General features: G+C 46.6%; 1 protein-coding gene across 1 annotated transcript in view; it reads right to left on the bottom strand.

The window, feature by feature from the left end:
• Positions 1-218: 218 nt before the first annotated feature.
• GFPT2 (glutamine-fructose-6-phosphate transaminase 2) overlaps positions 219-27,460 on the bottom strand; it is a 42,847-nt gene continuing 15,605 nt past the window's right edge. Inside the window, exons 3-19 of the mRNA XM_047777857.1 lie at positions 26,795-26,893; positions 26,173-26,298; positions 23,870-23,928; positions 22,802-22,936; positions 19,586-19,647; positions 17,655-17,734; positions 17,080-17,197; positions 15,119-15,282; positions 13,579-13,674; positions 13,402-13,499; positions 13,005-13,125; positions 10,485-10,642; positions 10,233-10,347; positions 6,115-6,242; positions 3,793-3,960; positions 2,638-2,799; positions 219-1,107 (exon numbers count right to left, since the gene is read on the bottom strand). Coding sequence (XP_047633813.1) covers positions 1,063-1,107; positions 2,638-2,799; positions 3,793-3,960; positions 6,115-6,242; positions 10,233-10,347; positions 10,485-10,642; positions 13,005-13,125; positions 13,402-13,499; positions 13,579-13,674; positions 15,119-15,282; positions 17,080-17,197; positions 17,655-17,734; positions 19,586-19,647; positions 22,802-22,936; positions 23,870-23,928; positions 26,173-26,298; positions 26,795-26,893 — 1,934 coding nt within the window. The 3' untranslated portion in view covers positions 219-1,062. The remainder of the gene's footprint in view (positions 1,108-2,637; positions 2,800-3,792; positions 3,961-6,114; positions 6,243-10,232; positions 10,348-10,484; positions 10,643-13,004; positions 13,126-13,401; positions 13,500-13,578; positions 13,675-15,118; positions 15,283-17,079; positions 17,198-17,654; positions 17,735-19,585; positions 19,648-22,801; positions 22,937-23,869; positions 23,929-26,172; positions 26,299-26,794; positions 26,894-27,460) is intronic.

The raw sequence follows: 27,460 nt of genomic DNA, 5'->3' as shown, positions 1-27,460 counted from the left end.
TTCCGCTGCGCCACGACAGGAACTCCTTCTTCCATTCTTTAAAACAGTCCTCATTTTCATCCTGGAAGCATGCAGGTCATGGGTTTGGGGACAATGCCAGTGGCTACCAACAATCAGGGCTGCCCCCACCAGCCACTACTGAGTTCCTGTTTTGGGGAGCCCTCGAAAGCCCCATATAGAAAAAGAATGAGACTGACAAAAACACACACACAACAAAAAAAAATTGTACAGTCTTTATTGTCTTAAAATTGCATAGTACTTTGATTGTGCATGCTTTTAAATAGAGGGCAAGGTAGCCCACTTGAAACTACTCTCTTGCATGGGATTTTTCAGGCTGTTTCACTATGGGCAGGAGCAGGGACCAAAATGCTGCCTGGGCTTTAAGAGAACCACAATCAGATGAAAGAGAAGTTGGAGAGTCAGAGGGATTCAGATGAGAAGACACTGTTGAAGGAAGCTGAGATCTGACAGGACTTACAGGAGGCTTAGGAAGGTGGCAGGACAGCCTTCTCTGAAGTCAGGAGACAGGACTCAGGAGCAGCCAAGAGAGGGTGGGAAAGGAGAAAGGAGTCCAGAGGGGCAATGCCTGGTGCTCAAATCTGAGTTGAATGCCTCCTGCCAGGAGACCAGGCACACTAGGTGGCCTAGGGGCATGGCTTGGGTGTTACCTTGGCTGCAGAAGCCAAAATACTAGAAAAATAACTTAAAAGCTATACAATTGTCATTATAAATATTTTGTCTTTTAAAACTAACTAGTGTTGGTTAAAAAAAGGTTCACAGTTACTCTGAAGAGAGCTGTATCTCTATTGCACGGTAGTGGAAAAGTCCGCTCTGATTCCCCATGTGTAAACAATGATTCCTTCTCCTCTGATGACTTCAGGACACAGAGAAACACTATCTGCTATAAGCAAAGCACTTAGGTACAAGGCACGTCAAAGCTGTCAAGCTCTACTGGGATCTACTCAGAACACGCAGAATGCCAGCTTTTCTTCCCACTCGGTGTCACTGGGACAGGTCTTCAACCAGAACAAAGGTGGCAATGGTCTCCTCACGCTCTTGTTCTCATTCCACAGTTACAGACTTGGCCAGATTTCTGGGGAAGTCAACCTAAAATGACAGAAAGTAGTTGCTCAGGACCCCACAGGCCTTAGCAACACGCTATAATATGAAGTCTACTATCAGCGTACTTGATAGCAAGGAGGCGGGGGCTCCTAGGCACCTCCAACCACGAGCTCAAGACCTGCTCCTTGGAAGCAGTTCCTTACTCCAGAACCTTTTCTGAACTGTGTAATGTTTACTTGAGGCAATAAACATTTATGGTGCACCTGATACGTGTCATACAGTGTTAACACTATTGAAAGGATAGGATTCATGCTGTTAGAAAGAGCTAGCTCAATTTGTACTGTTAAGAAATCCACTTATCCTTGAAGGCTATGTACTAAATTTTTGGTTAAGGGTGGGGATTGGGATGGAAATGTGACTGGGGATAGTTAATAAAGTGGGCTTTGATTTTATCTATAGGTCTCATTTCATTTATAATAACATTAAAGAAAGGAAGAAACAAATAGGACAAAATATTACCAAATATCAATGCTGGATGATATATATATATATATGCTCATATATATAAATTATATATATGTGTGTATATATATATGTATGTGTGTTTATATGTGTATATATGTCACCAGGTGTTTGTTATATTATTTTTGGTATTGGTAGGTATTTTTTAAAGCTTCTCAAGCTAAAATTGTAGTGAAACTTCTATTCCTTTGCACAATGAATTGTGCTCTCCCATACTTTCTGGTGCAATCATAAATTGGTTCTTTTCTGGAATAGAAGTTGACAATATATGTTAGGAGACTCAAAATGCTGAATGATTTGCCAGACCGAGGATAAATCTTAAATCTGGGAGGAAGATGTGTGTACAAAGATGTTCACTGCAATTGTTATGTATGTAGATATTTAAAAATAAGGAACAGTTTAAAAAATAAAAGACCAGTTAAGTAATTGTTAAAATCTATGTTATAAGATTATGGCAGAACATTGTGTGATGATCAAATGTTGCTTACAAGTTCAAGATGTGAGAAAATACTTGTAATTATTAAAAAGGAAGATGTGAAATTTCATCCTTGATATTACCTCAAAAAAATCTTTAAAAATTCACAGACACAGGGAAAAGACTGGAATAAAATATTAAAGTTGCTAGTTAACATTGCCTCTGGGTGAGGAGCTTGTGCTTTAATAAGGTCTTCATACACCTTGCAGTTCCCATCTTGTTTTCAGGGGGTATAAGTTACTTTTTTTTTTATTTTTTTTTAATTTTCCCACTGTACAGCAAGGGGGTCAGGTTATCCTTACATGTATACATTACAATTACATTTTTCCCCCAGCCTTTCCTCTGTTGCAACATGAGTATCTAGACAAAGTTCTCAATGCTATTCAGCAGGATCTCCTTGTAAATCTATTCTAAGTTGTGTCTGATAAGCCCAAGCTCCCGTAAGTTACTTTAAGAAGAGTTATTTTAAATGAAAATATTTCTCCTATGAATATTTACGCCAAAAAACCAAGAACGAAATGGAACTCTGGGGTTATGTGTCTCCCCTTGGCGGCCCGAGGTATAATTTTTAGACGTACATCATATCCTCGGAGCACAGCCAGGTGGAAGGAGAGGAGCTGTAGGGGAATCACGCTCAGGATGCCCTGGAGACAGTCCACAGTGTGGGGCAGCTCGATCGTTTTATATGCGAACTTGGAACTTTCAGTGTCATCCTTGGAGCACAGTATAATCGGGCGACCCTAAAACAGAGAAATGTGATCACAAGATGCAGATCACTTCTGAAAGAAGCAATCGCTCACAAAACATGGAGTTTCTGAGACCAAGAGATTGCAATAGTAGCAGGGGTCTTTTGTTTTTGCTGTAATTACAGGTAAGGTGATGGGTCTGAGTTGGGCAAAGGACAAAGCATTGGTGGCTTTTTGGTGAGGTTCCTATGCTTCCTTGGTAGGTGTGTGGGGGGGTGTCACCCTCCTGCTGTGTTCCTTCAGCACCCATATGAGTGGCTCCAGGGTGCCTTGCAAAGAGTAGGGCATGCCCACTCCTTACCCTAGCGGCTCAGAGTCAAATGGTAGGAAAACAAAAATGAACATAAGCAAACTAATAAATAACGATAAATTTCAGATAAATGCCACCAAGGCAGTAAAAGCTGGTAACGTGATGGAGAGACACTGGTGAGGTCCTGGGAGCTCTCTAAAAAGGAGACATTATTGTCAGTATTGAGATGTGAATGATGAGAGACTAACTCCCCAAAGATATGTGGGAAGAATGTTCAGGGCAGAGGGAACAGCCTATGTTTTATGAGTTGTTCCAGCAAATTATTGAACCTGAGGGCATAGTGGGAATTCCTGAATTTGTATCCAATTGGTCAGAAGTGTGGGTGGCCTGGGAAGCCTGGAGCCTGCAACTAGTGGCTGCAGCAAAAGCTGTCTTGTGAAGGACAGTGCCCTTCACCTTTGAAATTGGACAAATGCTGGGTGGCCAATATCACAGCTGCCCCCAGGGCTCTCCACCAGGAGACCTCCTCTGGTCCTCACGCCTGGGATCCTGGACCCCTGTGCACCATGTGGACCACTGGGCCTCACCAGGGAGCTTCTGTGGGCATGGCCGCAGGCTGGCACTGGCCCCAGGAGAACAGGAACCCTCAGCACTGGGGCTGGGCAGATGGTGGGTGATGGGGGCATGGGTGGAAGAGAAGAGGAGAGAAGCAGACCAGCTCATCTGATAGCCCTCACCTGGCGGGCCGTGACTTGCTGCAGTGCGTTCTGGCATTTGGCAAAGCAAGGATCCTTCATGATGACCATGATGACTGGCATCTGCTTGTCAATCAATGCCAGGGGTCCGTGTTTCAGCTCCCCAGCCAGGATGCCTTCTGAGTGCATGTAGGTTATCTCTTTAATTTTCTGGGGAAACACCAGGTGGGATCAGTGTCACACTGAGCAGACAGGGAGCAGATCAGCCAGAGGGGAGAGTGGGGGAGAGAGGTGAGCCGGGGGTCAGGAGGTGGAGGGGACACGATTCCAGGAAGCAGGGAGCTGAGGGCCACAAGGCAGCTGGATGCATGGATCAGGCAACTGCACTAAAGGCAGCTGGCAGGGCCAGGGCCAGGGGAGAGGGCTGGCTGTTGTCCAGAGCATGCACAAAGCCCAGCACACAGCCTGTGTCCCCAGACCAGCCCTGAGGCACAGCCACCCCCTTGGACGGACAAGTCAGTGTCAATCTAGCTCTCCCTCCCCCGTCTGTAGTCAGCCCCATAGTCTCTAACGGGATCAGTGTATTCTATACCATCATTCAATTATCTGCTTAATCATTCCAATTCCAGATCATTAATAATTTCCAACTGGAGTTCCCATCATGGCGAAGTGGAAACAAATCTGACGAGTATCCATGAGGATGTGGGTTTGATCCCTGGCCTTGCTCAGTGGGTTAAGGATCCAGCGTTTCTGTGAGCTGTGGTGTAGGTCGCAGACTCGGCTCAGATCCCATGTTGCTGTGGCTGTGGTGTAGGCCAGTGGCTGTAGTTCTGATTTGACCTCTAGCCTGGGAACTTCCATATGCCAAGGGTGCGGCCCTAAAAAGCAAAAACAAACAAACAAACAAAAACCCCTTCCAACTATCAAGCAAAATCACACACACTGGGCTGTTAATGGCATTTCCCCCCTATGTTTAGAAAGACCCCCCCCCTTTTTTTTTCCAGTTACCATCAAACCCATGTCACTGAACTGGTGAGAGTGAAGAAAACGTTTCTCAGCTCCCCTAGAACTATTTGTTTGGGGCAGGGAAACATTGTCAGGAGTGTGGCTCCACCCTGGATGTGGCAGACAGCTGGAGTGCTGGTGCCCAAGTGACCACAGAGGGACCACTGACTTGTGCCAGCAGCAGTGTAAAAGCTTCTTTCTTTCTCCAACTGACTAGGTCGGAGATGCAGTTGAATACGTGTCTTTCACCAGCAGGCTCAGGCACTGCAGCTGAGCACCCCCCACCAGACAGCAGAGGCATGGGGGTGGGGCTCTGAAAGTGCACCCCACCCGGGCATTGCCTCCACTGCTCCCGAGAAGCAGCACGCCTGGCCCCTCCCTCCCTTTGACAGGGGTCAGAACCTCCATCAGAAGGATGTGGAAGTTGGACTCACTGCAGTCAGGCAACTCGTGGCTTGTGCCCCCACTGCTACCGCCCTGTAATACTCTCTGAATATTTGCCACAACTGGCATGTTCTTCCAAATAGGGGTGGTGGGGAGAGACAGGCCACCTGCTCCCACAGGGAGAGGAGAGCCAAGGTGGGTCCCAGATGATGTCTATCCATGTCTGGGTAGCAAGTGCAGCCTCAACTGTGACACTGTCTCCTGTTTGTGGCAGTCAAGAATTCTGATCCGTAAACAGCAAGTGGATAGTGAGAAAAGGGCAAGCAGTAGGTTTGGGCCCCTGGACAGCCTGTCAGTAGCCCTGTGGTTCCAGCATCATATTCACTCCATCGGCTTTCTCTTAAGTTGGTGTGTGGTGGGCAAAACAGCCACTGATCTAAAGAAATGCAGGGTCTTCAATGCTTTTTCCTGCAAGATCCCAGCTCCCCTTGCAATAAGGAAACTCTGCAGAGACCCTATCCCACAGTTTTGGTCTGCCCAAGTCCTCCCATGTAGACTATGGTGATGGGAAAAAGGCAAAGTCCATGTGAACCTGAGTTCAAATCTCAGGCTGATCACTTTCATTATGAAATCTCGAGCAAGATGAATTTTTTTGGAGCCCCAGTTTCCTCCTGGGTAAAACGTGGAGAATAACTGCCAACTTCTCAGAAGATGCTCATGAGGTGTGAATGGGCTGTCTCAGATGGAGCCTGGCACAGACTGACACCTCAGGGCCTCTCCCCCTTTCTCCTTAGGAGATCGGGAGCTCTCATCTCCAATGTCCTCAGGGCTAGAACACCTGATCTTGGGCGACACGCTCCCTTCCCCCAACCCAATGCCTTGCCCTCCTTCCCGCTGTTTTTTCAGGGTGTCTCCCATGCCTGCCCTCATGCAGGGGCCAGTGGAGGTGGGGGTTGGGTGTGGGGGGGTGCTCACCAGGGCTCCTTCCAGGCATGTGGCATAGTTGTAGCCCCGCCCCATGACAAGGAGAGACCTCTGTGTGTAGAGCTCCAGGGCCAGGTCATGGATCTTCTCATCCAGTGACAACACTTCCTTGATCAGCTCTGAGTCAAGCACATAGCACAGAGGGAGAGCCAGTCACAGGGAGTGTAAAACAAGATTCACAAAGATGGGAGTTCCCGTCGTGATGCAGCGGAAATGAATCTGACTAGGAATCATGAGGTTGAGGGTTTGATCCCAGGCCTCGGTCAGTGGGTTAAGGATCCGGTGTTGCCATGAGCTATAGTATAGGTCTGGCGTTGCTGTGACTGTGGTGTAGGCCATCGCTGTGGCTCCGATTGGACCCCTTGCCTGGGAACCTCCATATGCCTCAGATGTGGCCCTAAATAGACAAAAGACAAAAGACAAAAAAAAAAAGATTCACAAAGAAAAGTCACTGTATGTGAGGCGAAGTTTTGGAATTCACAGCACTTAGTACACTTGCCTTCCTTGCGTTGGCCTAAAGGACTTTAAATGTAGATTATGGGAAATAACTTGAGTTACTGCCAGGATTTTGTTGGGATGGTGATTCATAGTTGTGTGCATATGTTCCTGAGTGTGTAAGGTAAGTAGAGAAGTATTATTTCTAGTTCCATTTTATAGGCAAGGCAACTGGGGTTTCAGAGAGGCTAAATCCCTCGATGGCCAGCCACAGAGCTGACACTCCAATTAATGGCCCTTGTCTGGGCCACATGCTATGTCTGGAAACAAAGCCAATGTGAGCTGAACAACATTTCTCAAACTTTTTGGTCTCAGGACAACTCTCTTACACTCTTAAAGATCATTTTGAATTTCTAAGAGATTTTTCTTATGCAGGTTGCATTTACCAATATTTACTGGATTAGAAAGATAAAATTAGTTATTCATTTAAAAATAACAATAAACTCATGATATTAGAAAAATGAGTGAAAAGACTGGCACTGTTTTACATTTATATTGTATAATTTAAAAGCTTTATTTCCCCCCACAATTAGAAAATGGGTTTCATATTAGTTCAACTGGAAGTTTTCTTCCTACTGTTGTCTGCCAATCTTTTGAATGTTGTATTTTTTAATAAAAGACAGTTAGATTCTCATATCTTCTTTCTCATTCAATTTGTTGTGACTTTTTTTTTTTTTTTTGGTCTTTTCTAGGGCCACACCTGCGGCATATGGAGGTTCCCAGTCTAATCGGAGCTGTAGCCGCTGGCCTATGCCAGAGCCATAGCAATGCGCGATCCACCGAGCTGTGTCTGTGACCTACACCACAGCTCACGCCAATGCTGGATCCTTAACCCACTGAGCGAAGCCAGGGATCGAACCCACAACCTTATGGTTCCTAGTTGGGTTCATTAACCACTGCACCACGACAGGAACTCCTGTTGTCACATGTTTTTTATGTTGAGGTATAGAAAGGAAATCTGGCCTCACAGAGATTCGTGGCTGGAGAATGGAGGAGTATTTAAATAACTTTTTCAAATAATTGTGAATGCTCTTTGATAAAGGTAGTTGCAAATGTGGGATCTGAGATCGTATCAATAAACTTTTGTACCTTGTTACATTAAAATGTATTAGTCTATCTTGCACTTACTTAAATGGACTTTTTACATGTGCATAATTTTTTAACTGCATTAGCCACTTGCAAAACATTGCTTCACTGAGTTATGCAAATCTTCTAAAAATGGGCATATTTCATTATAATTTTTTTTTTTAATTTTTGGCCACCCTGCAGCATATGGAGTTCCTGGGCCAGGGATCAGATTCTAGCTGCAGTTGTGACCTACGCTGTAGCTGGGGCAACGCCAGGTCCTTTAATCACTGTGCCAGACCAGGGACACTGCCAATCCTATTGTACAGCAGTGGGAATCCCATTATAAGATATTTTTAAAAAATCGTTATCTGTTAAAATCACCGTGATCTCATCAGAGATGTCTTTGACTACTGGGAGGTAGTCAAACCCATGCCGATGGCTACAAGTTTTCCAAAACCCTATTTTGGTTAAAAGCTCAAAGTTTCTCATTAGCAACACTTTTATTAGTTGTTTTTCTCTAAGTGCTGGACTAACTTGGTTCATTTTTGAGAAAATGTCTGCCAAGCACCCGGGTCAGCTGGCTACTCAATCAATTACAGGCTGCTTTTCTCTGAAACAACTACACTGGTTCAGGGTGTGGCAGAGAGCTTTCCACATACTTGCCAGTTGTCCCATAGAATATTAAAAGTATTGCAATTTCCTAAGACTAATGCATTTTACTGCATCATCAAAGACATTCTTAAGTGAAGCTGTGTGTGTTTCGGTCACAGGAACAGTGTGGTGTACCTCTGCTAAAGAGCCGGCGGTGGTCACCATTGCCTTTGCAAATGTCCACACAGCAAGTAAGGCAAAAGTCTCTTATATGCTATTAATAACAAATTACTATGAAAATAGTTTTGACTGAAAGGGTCTTGTAGATCCCCAGGACCCACAGGCCACATCTTGATAACTCCCAACTCAGCAGAATGAAGTCCTGTTTTTGCTGGGTGATTAAGGCAGGCTTAAGGTTAAGAACGCTTTCCTTGTCAATACACTTTTCCTTGTAAATATAGTATGCTGTCTTGGTCACATTCAGACTCCTAAGCCTTGCACAGTTAGATGCTGGCTTTTCCTCACTGCCTTCTCTGGGGTTTGCCCTTGGTTCCTAGGGGCATCTAGTGCCCACCTGTCTCTGGCAGGGGCTGCCCACAGCCCCAGTGACCATCCTATGACACCAGGTTCCCGGCGCTTGCTCAGCCATGCGGGTGAGGTCTTTTCATTTCACATTCTCAAGGCTGCACAAAAAACCCCAAGAGGTCTCCTTCTTTTTCCCTAGGGTGCGAGTGACTGAAGGAAGGGAGCTATTGCCCTATCTTGGCAGTCCTAGGCTGGCCAGAAGGCAGGGCACACAACTGGTCCTGAATACATGTGTGGTGAATGAATGGATGGTTGACTGATTAAAACTATGTTCCCCCCAAAAGCTCACAATTTAGTGCCACAGACATTGTGTCTTGCTGACTATGACAGATAGGACCCAGCAAAAGAAAGTCTGGTGAGACTGTGAAGGAGCAGTTTGGACCAGGAAGGGGCTTGGGGCCATTCGATCCTTCTTGGGTATTTTCCGAGCATCTACTGAAATGTTTGCCCTGTCTGGACACGTGGCATCTAGCAGTGACTCTGACAGGGCTGTGTGCTGACTGAGCTGACAAGGTTGGCTGGGGTCAGCAAACCACTACACAGGTGAACAGGTAATTTCAGACGATGGTATGTACTATAAAGAAAAGAAATAGGCTGGAGTTCCCATCGTGGCTCAGTGGCTAACGAATCTGACTAGGAACCATGAGGTTTCGGGTTCGATCCCTGGCCTTGCTCAATGGGTTAAAGATCTGGTGTTGCCATGAGCTGTGGTGTAGGTCGCAGACGTGGCTCAGATCCCATGTTGCTGTGGCTGTGGCATAGGCCGGTGGCTACAGCTCCGATTAGACCCCTAGCCTGGGAACCTCCATATGCCGTGGGTGTGGCCCTAGAAAAGGCAAAAAGAACAAAAAAAAAGAAGAAAGAAAGAAAGAAAGAAAGAAAAGAAATAGGCTAACAGTTCTCTGCAGAGAGCTGGGCGGGGGATTAAGGCCTCTGCTGGGGTAGCTGGGGAGGGTCCCTGGAGGTGACACTGGTGCTCAAACTTGAGTGACAAGAGCTGTCAATCATATGAAGAGCTAGAGACAGAGGGTCTTGGTAGAGGAAAGAACCAGTGCAAAGGCCCTGTGTTGGAAAGAGCTGGGCATTGCTGAGTATCAGAACATCACTGAGGCAGCCTAGGGAGGTGGGGGGAGCTCCATGAGATCAGAGGCACAGGGGTCCTAATGTGCAGAGCTCCAAGGCCTGGTGACGAGTATGGACTTTAATCTTGGCTGAGTGGGGGCTGCTGTGGGGATTTAGCAGTGAGTAGGATGTTTTGAGGAGGAGGAGGGAGTGATTAACAGCATCATTTATGGGACAGAGACCAGTAAGAGAGCAGCCAGGAATAGTCCATAGGATTTGAAAATGGGCAGTTCAGCTCTGGAACATACCAGGTAAAGACTTCAGGCCATGGATGATCTCTCGCCTTCTGTTTTGCAGTGAAATTCGGTCTTCGGACATCATCAATCCAAACATCACCAAGGAGATGAACTGACTGGTATAAGCCTGTGGACAAAACAGTGTCACCAGCAGAGTGGAGATGAACATGTCCGTGGCGCCCATTCATTTCGAGACAGATCCCTAGGCTCCCCTCTTGACCTGGCAGGGGCCCTCCTGCAGATGCCCACATGGCTTCTCCTCACCTTGGTGCTGGCCACGCCAATCTCTGGTCCTGCATTGATGTGGACGCCGCAGTCAGTCTCTCGGGAGATGGAGCTGCCCACAGTGTTGGTGACGCCCACTGTCAGTGCCCGGCGGTCCTTACAGTAGCGCAGTGCCAGGAGGGTGTCTGCAGTCTCACCTGCCACACAGACCCTTTTTGTCAGTTCTTGGGAGCGTAGCTCTGCCAGCCCAAACCCCCAGCCCCCTGACACATTTACTCTGGCTCTTAGGCAGAAATTAGTGCCCGGACGCAGCTGGTGTGTGCTCAGAAAGGAAAACGCCTGCTCAACAATTTTCCTGGTTGATTCTTAGACTCAAGATTTTGCTACTATTTATGTGGCAAGCACTTTCCCCTCCACTGTCTCGCTGAACTCTCATGACAGCTCTGTGGGGGCCATCACCCGCATTTTCTCTTGAGGAGGAGGTGCTCAGAGACAGAGGAAATCAATGCCTCACTTGCTCAAGGTCAAGTAGCCGTGGGTGATGAAGTGGGTGCCACCCTAGGGGGGCCTGGCTCCCTGTGCCCTTTCTCAGACTCTAAACTGCCTTATTCAGAATGGGCTGAGATTTAACATTTAAAAAGCAAGAGTGTCCCTAAATGGTACATCTCAAACAGATCTTGTGTTAAAGGAAAATATTTCTTGCAGCCTCCCAGCATGGACTCGAATTATAATTTTTTAATAAAAAAGCTACTTAAATAGGTCCATGCATAAACCAGCAGAAACTCCCTGTTTGTAAGTCCTAAAGAACTCAAGCTAAATTCAATATGATTCAGGAGTTCCTGCTGGGACTCAGCAGTAATGAACCCGACTAGTATCCATGAGGATGCGGATTCGATCCTGGCCTTGCTCAGTGGGTTAAGGATTCACCAGTTGCTGTGGTGTAGGTGGCAGACATGGCTTGGATCCCGCGTTGCTGTGGCTGTGAGGTAGGCTGGCAGCTGCAGCTCCGATTCAACCCCTAGCCTGGGAACTTCCGTATGCTGCAAATGCGGCCCTAAAAAGCAAATAAATAAATTAAATAAAAATAAATATGATTCAGACCATAAAACCAATCATTTGATGTCCACAGAGCCACTGCAGTGGAGGCTGGTGCGACTATGGCCCAATTCTCCTCTCCTGTTTCTGCTCAGACTTGCGTCTAGCACACTGGGGAGCCACATGGCCCTTCCTCAGGCACCAGTGGGGGCAGGTGCTGGGGCCTGGGGGCTCTATCTTCATCAGTGCACCCCAAGTTTTTGATACAGTTTTTTAAAATTTAATTAAAGGGCTGAACAAAATGAAACTTGAAATTCCTTCTGTGAAGTCACTCAGGAGCCATATAGCACTGCATTGTGTTCACACTAAATCCACCTCTGTTCCTTGGTTGGCTTCCACCAATACATGAAACACTTTTAGACTCTGACTGGATTGTAAACCCAAAGGCAACAGTGGCAACTGAGGTCAGAGGGTGGCACCTGGATATGAGGTGGTCAGCTAGATGGTGGGTGGGTCTGTACTGGTTTTTTTTAGCTTGTCATCATTGAAATGGAAATGGTATTAAAAATTCAAAATGGAAGCAGTATTAAAAGATATGAGGGCACTGCTATTAATGCTTCAGTTGCGGTAATGATGTTGTGGTTTTATTCTATTCTATTCTATTCTTTTTTTTAAATTTGGCTATACCTGTAGCATATGGAAGTTCCTGAGCCAGGGATCAAACCCATGCTGCAGTTGCATCCTATGTCACAGCTGCAGCAATGCTGGAACATTAACATACTGTGGCAACTTCCTTTCTTTTATCATTTAGAGATGCGTTCTGAAGTATCTATCTGAAGTTGGAGATTGACTTCAAAATAACCCAGTGAAGGGGAGGAGTTAAAGTGGATATAATGATAAAAGGTGGGTGAGTTATTTCATGACATAACTGCTGAGGATAAGTGATTTCTTATGTGATTCTCTCTTTTATAAAGGTTTGGAATTCCCCATAATTAAATGTTGAAAAAAATCCTCCTAGAGCTTGCAGGGACTCCAAGCCTGTGGCCACAGATCACCTCCCTGACCCCCTGTCCTGCCAGGCTGGAGCAAACACCTAAACTGGTGTGAGACCCAGGCAGGGTTTGCTGAGCTGAGAGTGGCCTGGGGTCTACACCTGAGCAGTGTCTCTCTATGCCTCCACCTGCTGGGTTGTGTGAACACTGCACAGTGCCCATATAATCCTTGAAGTGACTCTCAACCAGCAGAATTTTGAAGAATTTTCCTCTGACTTAAGCCCAGTATACATTTATGAGTGCCTTAGTGAGTGGAACAGCAGGAGGAGAGAAAACCTGGCTGCATGGCTTTCCATATAAGATGGGGCAGCAGCTGATGGCTCTGAGGGTTAAACGACTCTGTGCTCAAGAGAGTATGGCACAGGGTCAATGTGCAGAGAACATCACTGGATAAAGGAGGGAGGGAGGTGCCTGGTGTGTTACCAAGAGGACAGAGCCCTGAGATGAACTCATCAAAACCTATAACCCTTACCTGACTGGCTTATGAAAAAGCAAACATCATCCCTGAACACAGGCGTGTTCCTGTCCAGGAAATCGCTAGCAAGTTCGACCATCACGGGGAGCTCAGTCAGTTCCTCCAAAACTTGCCGTGTCTGAAGCCAACAAGAACAGGGACTAAAGTCAGTCACGGACACTACAAGGACAGCTGGACTTCTAGGAGAGTTTGTGAACTGGCATCTCTGGGTTCAGAGGGTGGGGGAACTTTAGGCGCTCCCAGGCCAAACTGCAGGAGAAAGGGCTCAGTGCCACTCCTCACACTGGACCGTGGCACTAAGTTTGGAAGGCAAGTGCATGACAGCATTTAAGGCGCATCTTGTCCTAGGCTGACACCATTTCCCACTGCACCATCAAGAGCATGTTGCACTTACGGCCACAGCGGCATGGTAGCTGGTTCCACAGCCAATCACAATGAGTCGTCGGCATCGTCTGATCTCCTTCAAGTGGTCCTTCAAGCCACCCAGGAGCACTGCAGGACACATGCAGGGCGTTAATGCTGACCCGACACAGGGATGGCACACTGGCCCAGGGCATGGACGAGGGATTACCTGTGTTGGTCTCAAAATTCACCCGACCCCTCATGGTATTGAAAACTGATTCTGGCTGTTCAAAAATCTCCTTCTGCATAAAGGCACTGAAGTTACCTGGTCAAATAAACAACAACAAGATGAGTCCATTTGAATTTTATTTCATTTCCAGGGCTTAACTTTTAATCAAGAAGAAAAACCATGTGGTTAGAGTGACACATGTAGAGGCCACTGCAGATCACAAAGGGTGTCCCCTGGTATTGTTTCGTGGTAACAAGTCAGGTCAGGTTACTATTTCCACTGCGCATTTCAGGCCCTGCAGCTTGAGGGAGGGAAGGATGTAAGGAACGAAGGCACAGCTGGCCTTCCTGGGCTACACTCCTCTTAGCAAGGCCAGAAGGAAGTAAAATGCCGTACTTCCTAACACCCAGCTACTTAGGGAAGTACCAGTTAGGCAGGCCCAAGGAAATAGGCTACCTTTTTAAAAAAACAAATACCCTCCCAGCTTCTGTATTTTTAAAAAGCAAAAACAAACAAACAAAAAACCCAAAAAGCCTTTTCAGCCACACACATATTTCCAGGGCTCTGATCTGAATGGAACTGGATCATGTCAAAGGGATGGTCTGGCATGTGAAGACCCCTGACAGGTGCTGTGCCTGATGCCTCTGGACAGGTGTCCATGGATAGAGCGGGCGTGTCCTCTGGGACACATACATGCATGATGCCAAGCACTGCAGTGTCCCTGTCTGCAGCCCTCGACAGAGGACTTGTAGAAAGAGTGCCATGAAATAAACAAAGCAAGTGAGGAGGGCTGGGGCCAGTGTATATAAAAGATCAGGGCAGGGCTCTCTGAGGGGGTGATGTTTCAGGGAGATGATCAAAAGGAGCCAGTCTGGCGTATAGCATAGCAAGTACAATGACCCCAGTGAGCAAGCACTCACCCTGCGCATCTGAATAATAACAGTGAGGCGGCCAGGGTGTGCGGGGAGGGGCACAGTGGGGAAGGCCGAGGGAGGCGGGGCCAAGCTGAGTTGGGGGGGGTTGTGGGCCATGGCAGGGAGTGTGGGTTTTATTCTAAGAACAGTGAGATGCCACTGGAGGGCTTTACACAGCAGGATAAGGGGATATGATTGATGTTCTTAGAGGTTTTCCTAGGTAGCCCTGTGGAGAAGAGGGTACAGAGAGACAAATGTGAGTGCAGGAAGACAGGCTCTTCTCAAAAGAAGAAAGTAGCCCACAGTCCCGTTACTGCAGGCCTCCCATCCAGAGAAGAAATGATGCCTGGGTGTAGGAATGTGTCCCAGAGAGTCTGCAAAAGCAGTTAGTTTATGAACTGGGTTCAGATCACTCAGGGAGGTCTGGAGACTGGACACAGTCAGGAGCTCCCTTAGGAGAAGCCAGTCCAGGAGCCCCCACATCCCCTCAACTGTACAAACCCCAGACCTCCTGCATTCCCATCCCAGTGCTCACAGCGGGCAGGAAGGCTGGGGTGCCCACCCAGAACAGGGCAGAGTCTCCGAAGTTCCCCCATGGAGCACAGGAACCCTCAGAAGACACCTGCCTTTCATGATTTGCTGCAATTCCATCTGCAAGGTCTGGATGGCTCGAGATGGATCATCACTAGCTGAACGCTTGACCCGGTGAATAGAGAGTTTCCCATCAGCCACTGCAGCGATGTCATCATCCTCAAGGAAGATGACCCGGTTGGTGTGCTCTATGATAGCACTGGAGCAAGGAAAACATGGGCATCAGAGATGGGACCTGCCCTTGACAGTTAAAAGATGGCACTTACTCACCGCTTTCCAAGCGTGAATCCATATCAGTAGCCCTGGATGGCCTTTAAGGCTATGGTAATAAACACTGATTCATACCTCCCTCCCCTTACCTTCCCTCGGAATTATTTTGAAGCCAGTTCCAGACAGCAAATCAATCTGGAAACCTTTTAGCTTATAGCTCTAAAAGATAAGGATTATTTTTAAACCTACTACAATGCCATTATCACATGTAAGGGTAGTAGTCATTCCTTCATATCACCAAATAGTCAATATTCAAACTTCCCCAATAACTTCACAGATATCCTTTTATAACTGCTTTCTTCAAATCAGGATTCAAACAATAGCACCTCTGGAGAATGCTGGGGAGTCAATGCATTATTCTGAATCATAAAGGGAAAGAATGAAAGATTTATCTTGCCTTTCCAAATCATCTGTCTTTCGGAATAACCACATAGTTTAGGAAGACAAGTTTCTCCTTAAGGGAGGAATATAGCTAATGGAGAAGAAATGATAGAATTATAATAATCAACTTATGAACTCCTAATCATTAATAGCCCTAACCAAGGCCCATTGATGGCTACTAAAAACAAGAGATGAAAAGCTGAGGGCAGCTTTATGATGGATGGATAAGGCCAGTGATACTCCAACCCCTCATCAATTCTAACAGCACAAAGAGAGACTATGAGACATAGTGCCTCCTGATGGAGGGACATACTATTAGCTATGAAACGGTCTTGCCAAAGAAAATCAAATCTGAAGACCGAGCTTCTAGACCCCTGTAAACTTCTGTTTGCCGGAAATACAGTGAACAGAAGAATATGTTAAATGATGGGGGCATGCACTTACCAAAATCCATATAGTGGGAAACTCATTATGACAACTGACTCCATTTCACACATACACAGAGAGCAAGAAAAAAGGGGGAACTTAAAAGCAAACTATGATATCTATCCACTAATGAAATGTGGGGTCACTATGTTTACTATTATAGTAACTTTCTCTGTGCAGAAAGTAATAATGATTTTTCCATGGAGATGGAAACAGAAAGTTTCTTTTTAAGAAGTTCCTGTCGTGGCTCAGCAGAAACAACTCTGAATAGTGCCCATGAGGACAGTTTCGATCCCTGGCCTCGCTCAGTGCGTTAAGGATTTGGTGTTGGCCATGAGCTGTGGTGTAGGTTGCAGATGGCTGGGATCTGGCATTGCTGTGGCTCTGGCGTAGGCCAGTGGCTACAGCTCCAATTCGACCCCCAGCCTGGGAACCTCCATGTGCCGAGGGTACGGCCCTAAAAAGACAAAATAATTAACTAACTAAATAAAGACTACTGGCCTAAGACTTAGACCTGAAGAAGCCTCATCCCTGGCTCTTACCACCCCGTGCTCTTGGACAACACAGACATGACCCTCTGAGCCTATCTCAGTGTCTCAACTTTAAAATGCGAGGTGATCACTGTGCCTTCCCCCAAGGTTTGCTATGATTATTAATGGGATAGTCTTGAGGAACCCTCAGCAGTGTGTCCAGCCATAGTGCCCAGTACCTGCTGGCCAGCACTGTCACAGGAGCTCTATAGCATGCCTTCCTATCAGCGAGGGTCACTCAGTTTTCACTGCTTTTTTGTCTATATGCAATACATTGTAGAATCACTCTTCTAAATTCCAAAATGGTGGAAAAGGAAGCAATGGGGTTGTCTAGCCGGTCATTCTTGATCACATAATCCTAGGATAGAAGGGAAGCAGGGTCTGGCTACCTTGCATCAGATGCAAAGAAGAACTCCACTGCTTTATCACCCACAGCGTGAAGGCAGGTCGAGCTGTCCAGCCTCTTCATCCTTGTTTTACAGATATTCTTCACATTCTCGATATTGCCTAGCACGGGAAGGAAAGGATCACAATCACAAATCCTGTTAAACTATTTTGTTTGAATAACATGAAGGAGCCAATTCCCCTTTGAATATGTGTGGGAGAAATGTGCAATTTTTAGCTTTGACTGCATCAGCCAAATCGTGTAAAAGATCCCCAAATAGCAAGAGCACTGAATTGGCTGCAAACAAAACAAACCAAATCAACACTCAAATCAGGGCATGGGTGCCTTTATATAACAGAAGCACATGCTGCTCCCTCAACTTGTGCATGTGTTTGAAAATATCCATGATAAAAAAGCTTTTGAAAAAAGTGGAGCCAAGTCTCAGTTGCTTGAAAACCTTTTGGACTAGGAGCCCTGTGCAGGCTGGCCTCGAAGAGGAAGGAAGGCCTCCTGCCTCTGAGGGGAGCTGCTGGCACTGGCACTGTGCTGTGCTGTTCAAGTCCTTCTCAAGAAACTTACGTGTCCTATATAGGATGGGGACCTGCTCTGTGGAGAGCTTGTACTTGCTCCGCACTCCGATGAGCAGGGGGCTGCCTCTCCTGTAGGAACAAGAGAGAATCCAGTTACCCATCACCCTGACACTGAGGTGGGGTCCCCAGATCTAGCTCCCACCCCAGGGCAAAGTGCTCTCCAGACATCCCAAGATCGTCCCAGGGGTTATAGAGCCACTAATTATAAACAATTTACAAAAATAAAGCTTTATTGCTTCCTCACACTACCTTCTTATGCATTCAAAGTACCAATAGCATGATAAGATCAGATTTTAAAAGGAGTTTCAAAATTTGATAGGGACCAACTGGTATATTATAATTCTGTGATTTGAAAGACAAATTCCAAATGGTAAATTAGTTCCTGGCCTAAAAAATAAAACAAAATCATCATATATTCACATAATTTTCTGCCTAGATACTGTGCCAATTTGCGAGGGACAGCCTCACCCTCTCTGGCCCAGTCTCCCAGGGCACCAGGTGCATTCCCTATGGCTCCCCTGTGCCTTCAGAATGAAGCCTGCAGCCACAGGGCACCAGGCCCTGTAGAGGTGAGCCTCTGCCCACATCCATACTTCCTGCCAGCCTTCAAGTTTCACATGGCAGCATCCACACAGCCTTGTTTGCCGCTGTCACCCATGTCTGGCACACAGAAGGTAAACAACAAGCACACATGGAGACCGGAAGAGCCTGAAGTCCCACCAGTCCCCCTCCGGCCACTATCCTGGCTTAACTACAGATCCCCAAAGTGCCACACTTGGTCTGGGCTCCTTCCCTCTGCTCATGCTGTTTCTCTGCTTGCCTTCTCCATGCTGACACCTGCTTCCTTCCCCTCAGGCCCCCAGGCCACTGCCTCCCAGTCCCCACAGAGCATTGCCATCCTCTGCCCTGCTCTGTTCTGCTGCACAACTGTCCAGTTCTTAAGGTCACATGTCACTAGGTCCTCAAGGCTCAGCACATATTAAGTGCTCAACAAATATTAGTTGGATGGATGGATAGACAGGTAGGTAGATAGATGGTCAGATTGATGAATGGATGGAGAGATGGATGGAGAGATAGATGGACAGATGAATGGGTAGACAGATAAATGGATGGATGGGCAGATGGATGGATGGGTGAATAATCCATCCATCTGAATATAAAATGATAGGGTCACACTCACACACCCACTTGTGAATCCACACAGCAATGGGGGCAATGGGGGCCCTCACAGTAGGACATGTGGGCTGACCCAGCCCCTCTCAGCTGATTCTCAGGTCACACCTGGCATGAAGATGATGAAGCTTGAGCTCTTGGCCTTCAAGTCCTCTTCTTTTTTAAAAAGATTAAGTTTTTTAAACAGCATAAACTTCCACTCACAGCACAATGGAAGTTCCTGGGCAGGGACTGAATCCAAGCTGCAGCTGTGACCTCTGCCAGCCTTAACTCACTGTGCTAGGCTGGGGACTGAACCTGCACCTTCACAGCAACCCAAGCCACTGCAGTTGGATTCTTAACTGACTGCACCATAGCGGGAACTCCATCAAGCCCTCTTCCTTACATGTTTCAAACAAGATTCATTCATGTTCATAATTTTACACACTTTTTCTACAGGGAGTCTCTGAAATTGACCTGAAACTTGGATTTGCCCTTGCTATACAATTTTATTTTTAATTTGAATTTATTGTCAATTTCTAAAAATCTAGAGATCTCAAATAAAAATCCAACTTCATAGGTTCTTTTTTAAAAATGAGAAACTCCAGACACAGAGATGCTGGGGAACATTCTCTGTGGCTAAGCCACAGCTGTTCCTTAGACAAAGTGAGTACCTTCCAGTCTGCCAGAGGCCCTACCTTGTGCCTCAAGCTAAGCAATTTTATTTTATTGATTTGTTACTGGAAATGTCAGTGCATTCTGCCTCACCTTGTAGCCACGGCTTCTCCGGGGTAGTGGATGCTCTTGAAAACCAATGCAAATGCACCCTCCTGAAAAGACAGCGAAGGAGAGTGAGGAACGACTTACTCTGGCTAAGCTGGGCAGCTGCAGCCCAGCCCCCTGTCCCAGACAGCTCTCCAGGGGCCCCTCTTCACTGAGGACAGTCCTGGGGGCACTCCCTCAAGTGCTAAATGCAGGACAGCTTGATCAGGGTGATATCAGGAGGGGCAAGTGAAACAGACTGTACCATGATCAAGTACCAAAGAACAGAACATGTGGATTTCCTTGGGAGCAATATAAACCGCCCCTGCCCAGGCCTACAAGGAACAGACCCCAGCTCTATGATGACCTGTGTGGATTACGCAATTAGGATCTCAGGAAATGAGAACTGTGGCCAGAGGTCCTGCCCTGAGCTTGACGGAAGTACCTCCTCAGACAGCAATTGTGACGATTAAAGGGGCTAGGCTAGTCCATGACCTATGCTTAGCTCAACACACATTTGAGCCTGGGTTCAAATCCTGACTCTGCCCCTTTGGGGCCATCGCTGCAGCTTTCTTGGTGCCTTGTGGTGAATGGAAATAAGAATAGTTCTATCTTATTCGGCTTCTGTGAGCTAATGCATTTTAAGTGCTTAGAACAGTGCCTGCCATTTAGAGACCCAACAGAAGCTTGTTATTATTATTTCTATGGTAATAACTGCCATTTGTGCTCTGTGCCTCAGCTTGTTGGTTTCTGCAAACCAGAATTAGATTCTAGTTCTCCTAACTCAAGACTCCAAATGCTCTTTCTATTTAAAACCTTGATGCAAAAATTCTCTCCTACATTCTGACCATCCTGTACTAATTTACCACAACCCTACTTGCCTTTATGTCCAGCCAATTATAAATCTGGATTTCCATTTGAAGGCCCTCGAGCTTGGCACCCTTGGGCACACCCAAAGCCTCACACAGCCAGCATGTTATGGCCAGTGTGCCAGCTCAGTCATATAGCCAGAGACCCCAGGAAGCCAGACACCCCATCTTCAGGTCTGAGGGCCTTGAAATGTTTGAAAACTGCCTGAAATGGGAGTTCTCATCATGGCACAGCAGAAAGAAATCCAACTAGGAACCATGGGGTTGTGGGTTCAATCCCTGGCCTCGCTCAGTGGGTTAAGGATCCAGTGTTGCTGTGAGCTGTGGTGTAGATCAAAGATGCGGCTCGGATCTGGTGTGGCTGTGGCTGTGGTGTAACTCAGCTATAGCTCCGATTAGACCCCTAGTCTGGGAACCTTCACATGCTGCAAGTGCAGCCCTAAAAAGCAAAAAAAAAAAAAAAAAAGAGAGAGAGAGAGAGAGAGAGAGAGAGAAAATTGCCTAAAACGAAGGGGCTTCAGACAGAACCCGAGAAGCCTGACATTCACCCTGCTGGTTTTGTCAACAATGAAGTGGGCCTGAGTAGAAAAACTCCTCCCATTCTCTGCCCAAAGGAACCCTGTGTTGCTTCAAGCAAGTTGCTGTGGTTAAAAAGTGCCATCATTGGAAGGCATTTCCAAAATGTAAAGTTACAAATGGAAAAGATGAAATACTATGCTGCAAAACTAAACTGGTTTACTGTACATTACTCACAGGACAGGCTCTTATTTATAAATATGTCCTCTAAATTAAGATCTCCCAAAATGGGAGTCAGAGGGCAAAGGGTTTGACAGTAGACTTACTTAAAAAAAAAAAAAAAAAGACTAAAAATACCAAAGGGGGAGTTCCCGTTGTGGCTCAGCAGTAACAAACCCAACCAGTATCCATGAGGACTCAGGTTTGATCCCTGGCCTCGCTCAGTGGGTTAAGGATCCAGTGTTGCCATGAGCTGAAGTGTAGGTAGCAGACGCAGCTGGGATCTGGTGTGGCTGTGGATGTGGCGTAGGCAGCAGCTGCAGCTCAGATTCGACTCCTAGCCTGGGAACTTCCATGTGCTGTGGATAAGGCCCTAAAAAAGCAAAACAAACAAACAAAAACCTAAAAAAAAAAAAACAGAACAAAACAAAAAAACAAAGAGTCATGTATTTTATTTTTTTTATTTTATTTTTAGAGCTGTACCTGCGGTATGTGGAAGTTATCAGGCTAGGGGTTGAATTGGTACTACAGCAGCCAGCCTACGCCACAGCCACAGCAACGTGGGATCTGAGCCATATCTGTGACCTACACCACAGCTCATGGCAACGTCAGATCCCCCACCCACTGAACAAGGCCAGGAATCAAACCTGCATCCTCATGGATATCAGTCAGATTCATTTTTGTTGCACCACAATGGGAACTCCCAGGGTCACATATTTTAAACCACAGTATTTTATTCAAAGCAGCCTCTCACCCCAGACGTTTCGAATTCTTAGCTCTGAATGTTGTCTCTAAGCTGCTCCCCGTCTTGGCACTGATGCTTGGAACAATGGACTCTAGAAAATCTGGAACCTTCTCCTCCTCTCTCCACAGTCCCACGGAGGAACTAGGTCTGCTCTACCACCTCCTCCAAGAAGAGGCCTCTCTTGAACAATTCTCTCCACCATGTGCCCTTTGGCAGGGACTTTGTTCCATGGGTCCAGACCTCTGTGATATCATCAGTCTCTCTCTCCTTTCTGGCTTATTCCTTTCAGCACACAGACACGATGTGATGTCTCCTATCATAAAAACACAGTCCTCCTTGGAACTACAACACTTACCCTCCACCGGGCCACTTGTTTGCCCCTTCTTCTATAACCAAACCGCTCAAATGTCTACACTTGCTGTCTTTACTTCTTCCTTCCAGCTCCATTCAGTAAGGCCTTATGGGCATTTCTCTCCAATGATGAATAATCGCTTTACAGGAGGAAGGACTATAATTCTAAGTCTCCAGCATCAGTTCAATTCCTCTTAGGTGTTTAACTAACAGTGCACACAGCTCAACTGATAAGATGATAACATGAACCACCACAATCGAGGTCCCTTGTGCAACATGCCATGGGAAAAAGCCACAGATCAGAAGACCTGTCACCATTTCAGAGGTGTTAAAATGAAGCGAAGCAGTTTCTCTTTGATGTTTACTACCAGAACCTCAGAACTTCTCCCACTTCTTCAGGGATGTAACATTTTAAGACCGTCTTTAATCCTCAGGGACTTGGCACAAGTTTGCCTAACAAATGCTTATGAAAACTGAAGGAAGAGGGGGGGATGAGTTAGACAAGTGAGATACGTAACTCACCAGCTGCTGAATGACTCTCTCGACCAGTGTTGAAAATGTTATGTCCTCAGTTTCCCTGTTGTCGAACACATATTTAATCAGCTTGGCGATGGTCTCCGTATCTGTTTCTGACTCAAATTCATAGCCTTTGCTTTCCTGGAATATTTGGTTGGACAGAATGTCAGATAATGGTCATTGTGCAATGCTGGCCTGGCCAGCTCCCTCTCCTCCCTTATGTTCTGTCCTTGGAGAAACTTAAGGCGAGAACAAGGAAAACAGGGAAGGGATGAGAAATGTTTGCCAGAATCACACAGCCTAACACGGCTGAGTCACTCCAGTCTTCCCTGAAATCGTCCCACCTCAGAAGCTTGTCCCTGCCACTAATCTGGACATTGCAAAATAACTGCAAGCAGAATGATCAAATACATTGAGTCAAATCCACCCACATCCCAACCAACACCATAATCTCTTCACACTAGAAACACATGCCGTCTGCCTTCCCACCCCACATCCATTTGGTATACGAGTTGATATGTTATTTAGTGCAGACACTTTTATAAAAGGAAGTTCCTGTTCTTCTGATTCTGCTGGGAATCCACAGCAGCCTTTGAGGTAAATGAGAATGGCCTGCTCTCTCCTCCGGCAAAATCTGAGCTGGGGATGCAGTTTGGGTCCAATGTGGGGACGTGGCCAAGAGTGGGTTCCAATCAGCTTCTGCCTTTTTATCCTTTTTTTTTTTTTTTGTCTTTTTGCCATTTCTTGGGCCACTCCCGCAGCATATGGAGGTTCCCAGGCTAGGGGTCTAATCGGAGCTGTAGCTGCCAGCCTACGCCAGAGCCACAGCAATGCCAGATCCAAGCCGCGTCTTCGACCTACACCACAACTCACGGCAACGCCAGATCGTTACCCCACTGAGCAAGGGCAGGGATCGAACCCGCAACCTCATGGTTCCTAGTCGGATTCGTTAACCACTGCGCCACGACGGGAACTCCTCTGCCTTTTTTTCTGGAGGAAAATGAGCTGGTTGGAAAGTTTCTGGGAAAGACCAATACCATTTGATGTAGATGCTACGCAGGGGAAGTCTCTTACCAGAAATTTCCTCAGGTCTTTGTAATTGGTGATGATCCCATTATGGATGACCACAAATTCTGGAAGAAAAGTTAGTCAATAGAGAAACGCTATGAGGAAACGAAGTTCAAGTTAGACGTGAAGAAAGACAATTTGATAGCTTGAAGCTCTAGAAACCCAGTTCATGCAGACACTCGTGCTAAGCAAACTTTACTTCCAGAGATGAGAACTCTCCGCTATGACTAAAATTCATATCTGAGGAAATAACACACTCCTCTTTCAAGAAAAAGCATCCACCAACCTAGCATCACACAGAGCTCTGACTTTATGGGCTATAATATCAGAAATAGGCTTTGGTCTTTATGTCAAATGGGATAATTAGCCCTTCGTTATCTAGTAACTGTTTTCATAGCCACTCCCTCTTCTCCAAGTTGTTCATGTGTATTGTGACATTTCCTCACATGGCCTTCTGAACCCTATCACCTTTTCTTTCTTTCGTCTCAGCCTATTGCCTTAACTTCTTACCATTAATTTGCTTCCTAGAATCTGTGTTTTCTTTTTGAAAACTTCTTGGTGTAATTTTCTTATGCAATGTAGTTGCTGGGTGTTAAGTCTTCCTTAAGAGTATGCTTTTCAGCTACTGCTGATGAGTTGCTAAAGAAGTTTTATAAATCTTTTCTTATTTCCCATGTTGTTTTCTTTTCAATTACTCATCCTGAGTCAGGGCAGGCATTTCCAAGTTTGGGTGTGGGGGGATCTCCTTGGAGCCTCCCTGCTTTGGGGACACAGAATCATTGTCTGCACTGAAGTGGAGGATCGCCCTTTCACCTGTGTGGGTAGGAGGCTGGGGCTAGGGTGGCAACACCTCAGGACGTGTGGTCTCGATATGGTGTTTTCTCAGCCAACACTGCTGTTCCAGGGACCAGCCTGTGCTTCTGGCTTGGGGTTTGACTGGATATACATTCTAGGTCTTCAGCACTGTGGGGTCTACTGTCCTCCCGAGTATAGTGTGCCTGCCCCGGTAGTGGGACATCCTATGGTTCAGAGCATGGAGTAGATGCAAGGAATGGTCTCCAGCACAGAAACCTCACTACCTAAGACTCTGACCCTGTGGGCTTATGTGTACCCGGCCCCTGGGCTCTGCAGCTGCTCTGCTGAGAGGGGTGCATGGGGCCCTGCTGTTCTCCAGAGGAGGCTTTCCCTTCCAAATCTGGCAGGATGAGCTGCCTCAGAGCACTAAAGTGTCCAGAGCGGCAAAGAACACTGACCAGGGAGGTGCTGCTCTCTCCTGGGGCCCGACTTCCATGATAATTAATGGGCGGTGAGGCTTGTCAAGAGTTTAGCTAATAATAAATACCCCACAACTACTCTTACATGTCTGATCCCTACTCTGAGGCTTGGCAAGAACTTGCATTATGCCAAGTTCTAGACTCAGCTTGGGGTGGGGAGGTGGTCCCAGATGATTCCAAATCATTCTCTCCACCTAATCATTCTCTCCACCAGGTGTGGGTCATGGGGCCTTCGGACCTAAACAGGCCCCACTCAGAGTGGAGACCCACTAGAAGGTCCAGATGATGTCTTAGATCCTTGTCTGCCCTTGGAGCCTGGGAAGAGTCAGGGGTTATGCCCTCTCTCCATCTCACATGCTCACTACATCCAATCACCAGCCCCCTGATGCCCGTGGGGGCTGATAACAGAGCCTCTCAGAGCTTCCAGCAGCAGCTTCAGACCTGCCAGTCCTCTCCCATGAGATGGGGCTGAGGTGTCATTTAAGAGAACTACCATATGGAGAACTATCCTGGGGACTCAGGCAAGTGACGTGGACCCATGAGCTGGGGCTGCCTTGGGGGGAGGCAGTTGGGAGAGCTGGGCTGCCCTCTGCTACAAGGACCAGGGTGGGAGCAGGCACCTCAGATGTTAAACAAGAATAGCACTGCCACCTGCCCTGGCTCTGGACCACTCTCTCCAGGGGCAGGGGTGGGTGTAGCTGGATGCAGAAGGAACCTTATCGTTTCCTCAAGTGTTCAGCCCTCTGGAACGCACTGATCCCTGATAGAGGAAAAGTGCCTAGGCCTTCAACCCTTTGCACCACTAAGTCCCACTCAGGCTGGGTCCCCAGAGCCAGCAGCACTTACAGGAAGTGCTACTCTTTTCCTATGGATGCCTGGGGTGTCAGCAATTTGCCCCCTGTCTGGGGCTCAGTACCACCAGTTTGGATCTTCAGGAAAGACAGGGCTGCCAGTTGGTGGTGGGTGTGGATCAACTCTTTCACAGGTCAAGTACACAGAACCACTGGGACAGGGGAGCAAGGTAATACTACATACCATTGCCTTTGTCTGAGCGCTGTGGGTGACTGTTGACAGCATTGGGGACCCCGTGGGTGGCCCAGCGAGTGTGGGCAATGCCAAAGTGGGTCTCAAACTCCACTTTTAAGTCCATGCTGTCTTGTTCTAGATGAAGGAAAAATAAGTTTGCCACACTTTAAAAATAAGCAGTGACATGGTACTATTACATGAGGCGATGTCACTACATAGAGACACATCAGGTACGCCAAAGTACATCCCAACATCGACTGCAAATGCCCCATTCTGCCAGACCCTCGGTCTGACTTAGTACTTAGCAATAATCCAACTCACTTAACTGAAATAAACTTACGATGAAAAGAAAGCATAGATCCTCACTATAAACAAAAAAGCAGCTTGCCAGAAAAATTAAGAGACATACAGAAGTGATAAACGTTGAAAAAACATTTCTCAGTGCACCATGACCTGAAGTAAACCATCCAACACTCTGTGAAACAACTTTACAATATGCACTTAATTTCCTTCTATTTTTTTCATGCTCAGGAAACTTCATATTTTTAGTCTTCAACACTGTTGGGATGAAAGATTTTAAAGTATACCCAGGCTGCATTTATTGCTCTGACTCAGTGCGTCTTCCACTTACTATAAAGTTCTTCATCAAGAGCCTTGACATTTCCTCTTTTCTTGACTAGCTGGATATGTCTTTCTTTGACTTCATTATTATTTCCATCAATTGCCACACCTGTAATGTAAACATGATTTCAAAACAAAACTCTATTGAAACATAGTTGATTTACAATGTTGTGCTAGTTTTAGGTAACGTGATTTTGCATATTGGAATTTAAGTTTTGTCTTCCACATTTCATTACTGGGAATGACCCAGGATAAGGGCTATGTAGAGCTATCGATTTATTCGTTCTTATTCCCCAAGCTTGCTGCCTGGAAGAGAACTAGACAGCATTGGGGCTATTGACTTGGGAAGACTAGGCTGTGACAATGACAATGCTTAACAGCAGGCAGGGAACATGCGCCTGGAACCCAGGTCATGGCTGCTTCCCTTGGCTCCTAACCAGGGTAACTCTCAGGAGCCTGCCTGTGGGAGAGGTAACACCAGGTCTGCTGCCTAAGGCAGTGGGCTCACTTGCAGGCATTTGTGTGCTATGCATCCCGCTACTTTAACTGGTATCTCCATTGCACTAGCGTTCCTGCCATATTTCATCTGACTTGCTTTCTAATAAGAACTGATAGGGATATAAAATTACCTGGCTCCCCCTTTTCTCCTATGGCTATTTAATTAAAAATGGGAAAC

Source organism: Phacochoerus africanus, chromosome 4, assembly GCF_016906955.1.
Source record: "Phacochoerus africanus isolate WHEZ1 chromosome 4, ROS_Pafr_v1, whole genome shotgun sequence".
Lineage (NCBI taxonomy): Eukaryota > Metazoa > Chordata > Mammalia > Artiodactyla > Suidae > Phacochoerus > Phacochoerus africanus.
This window is presented reverse-complemented; position numbering and strand designations above follow the sequence as displayed.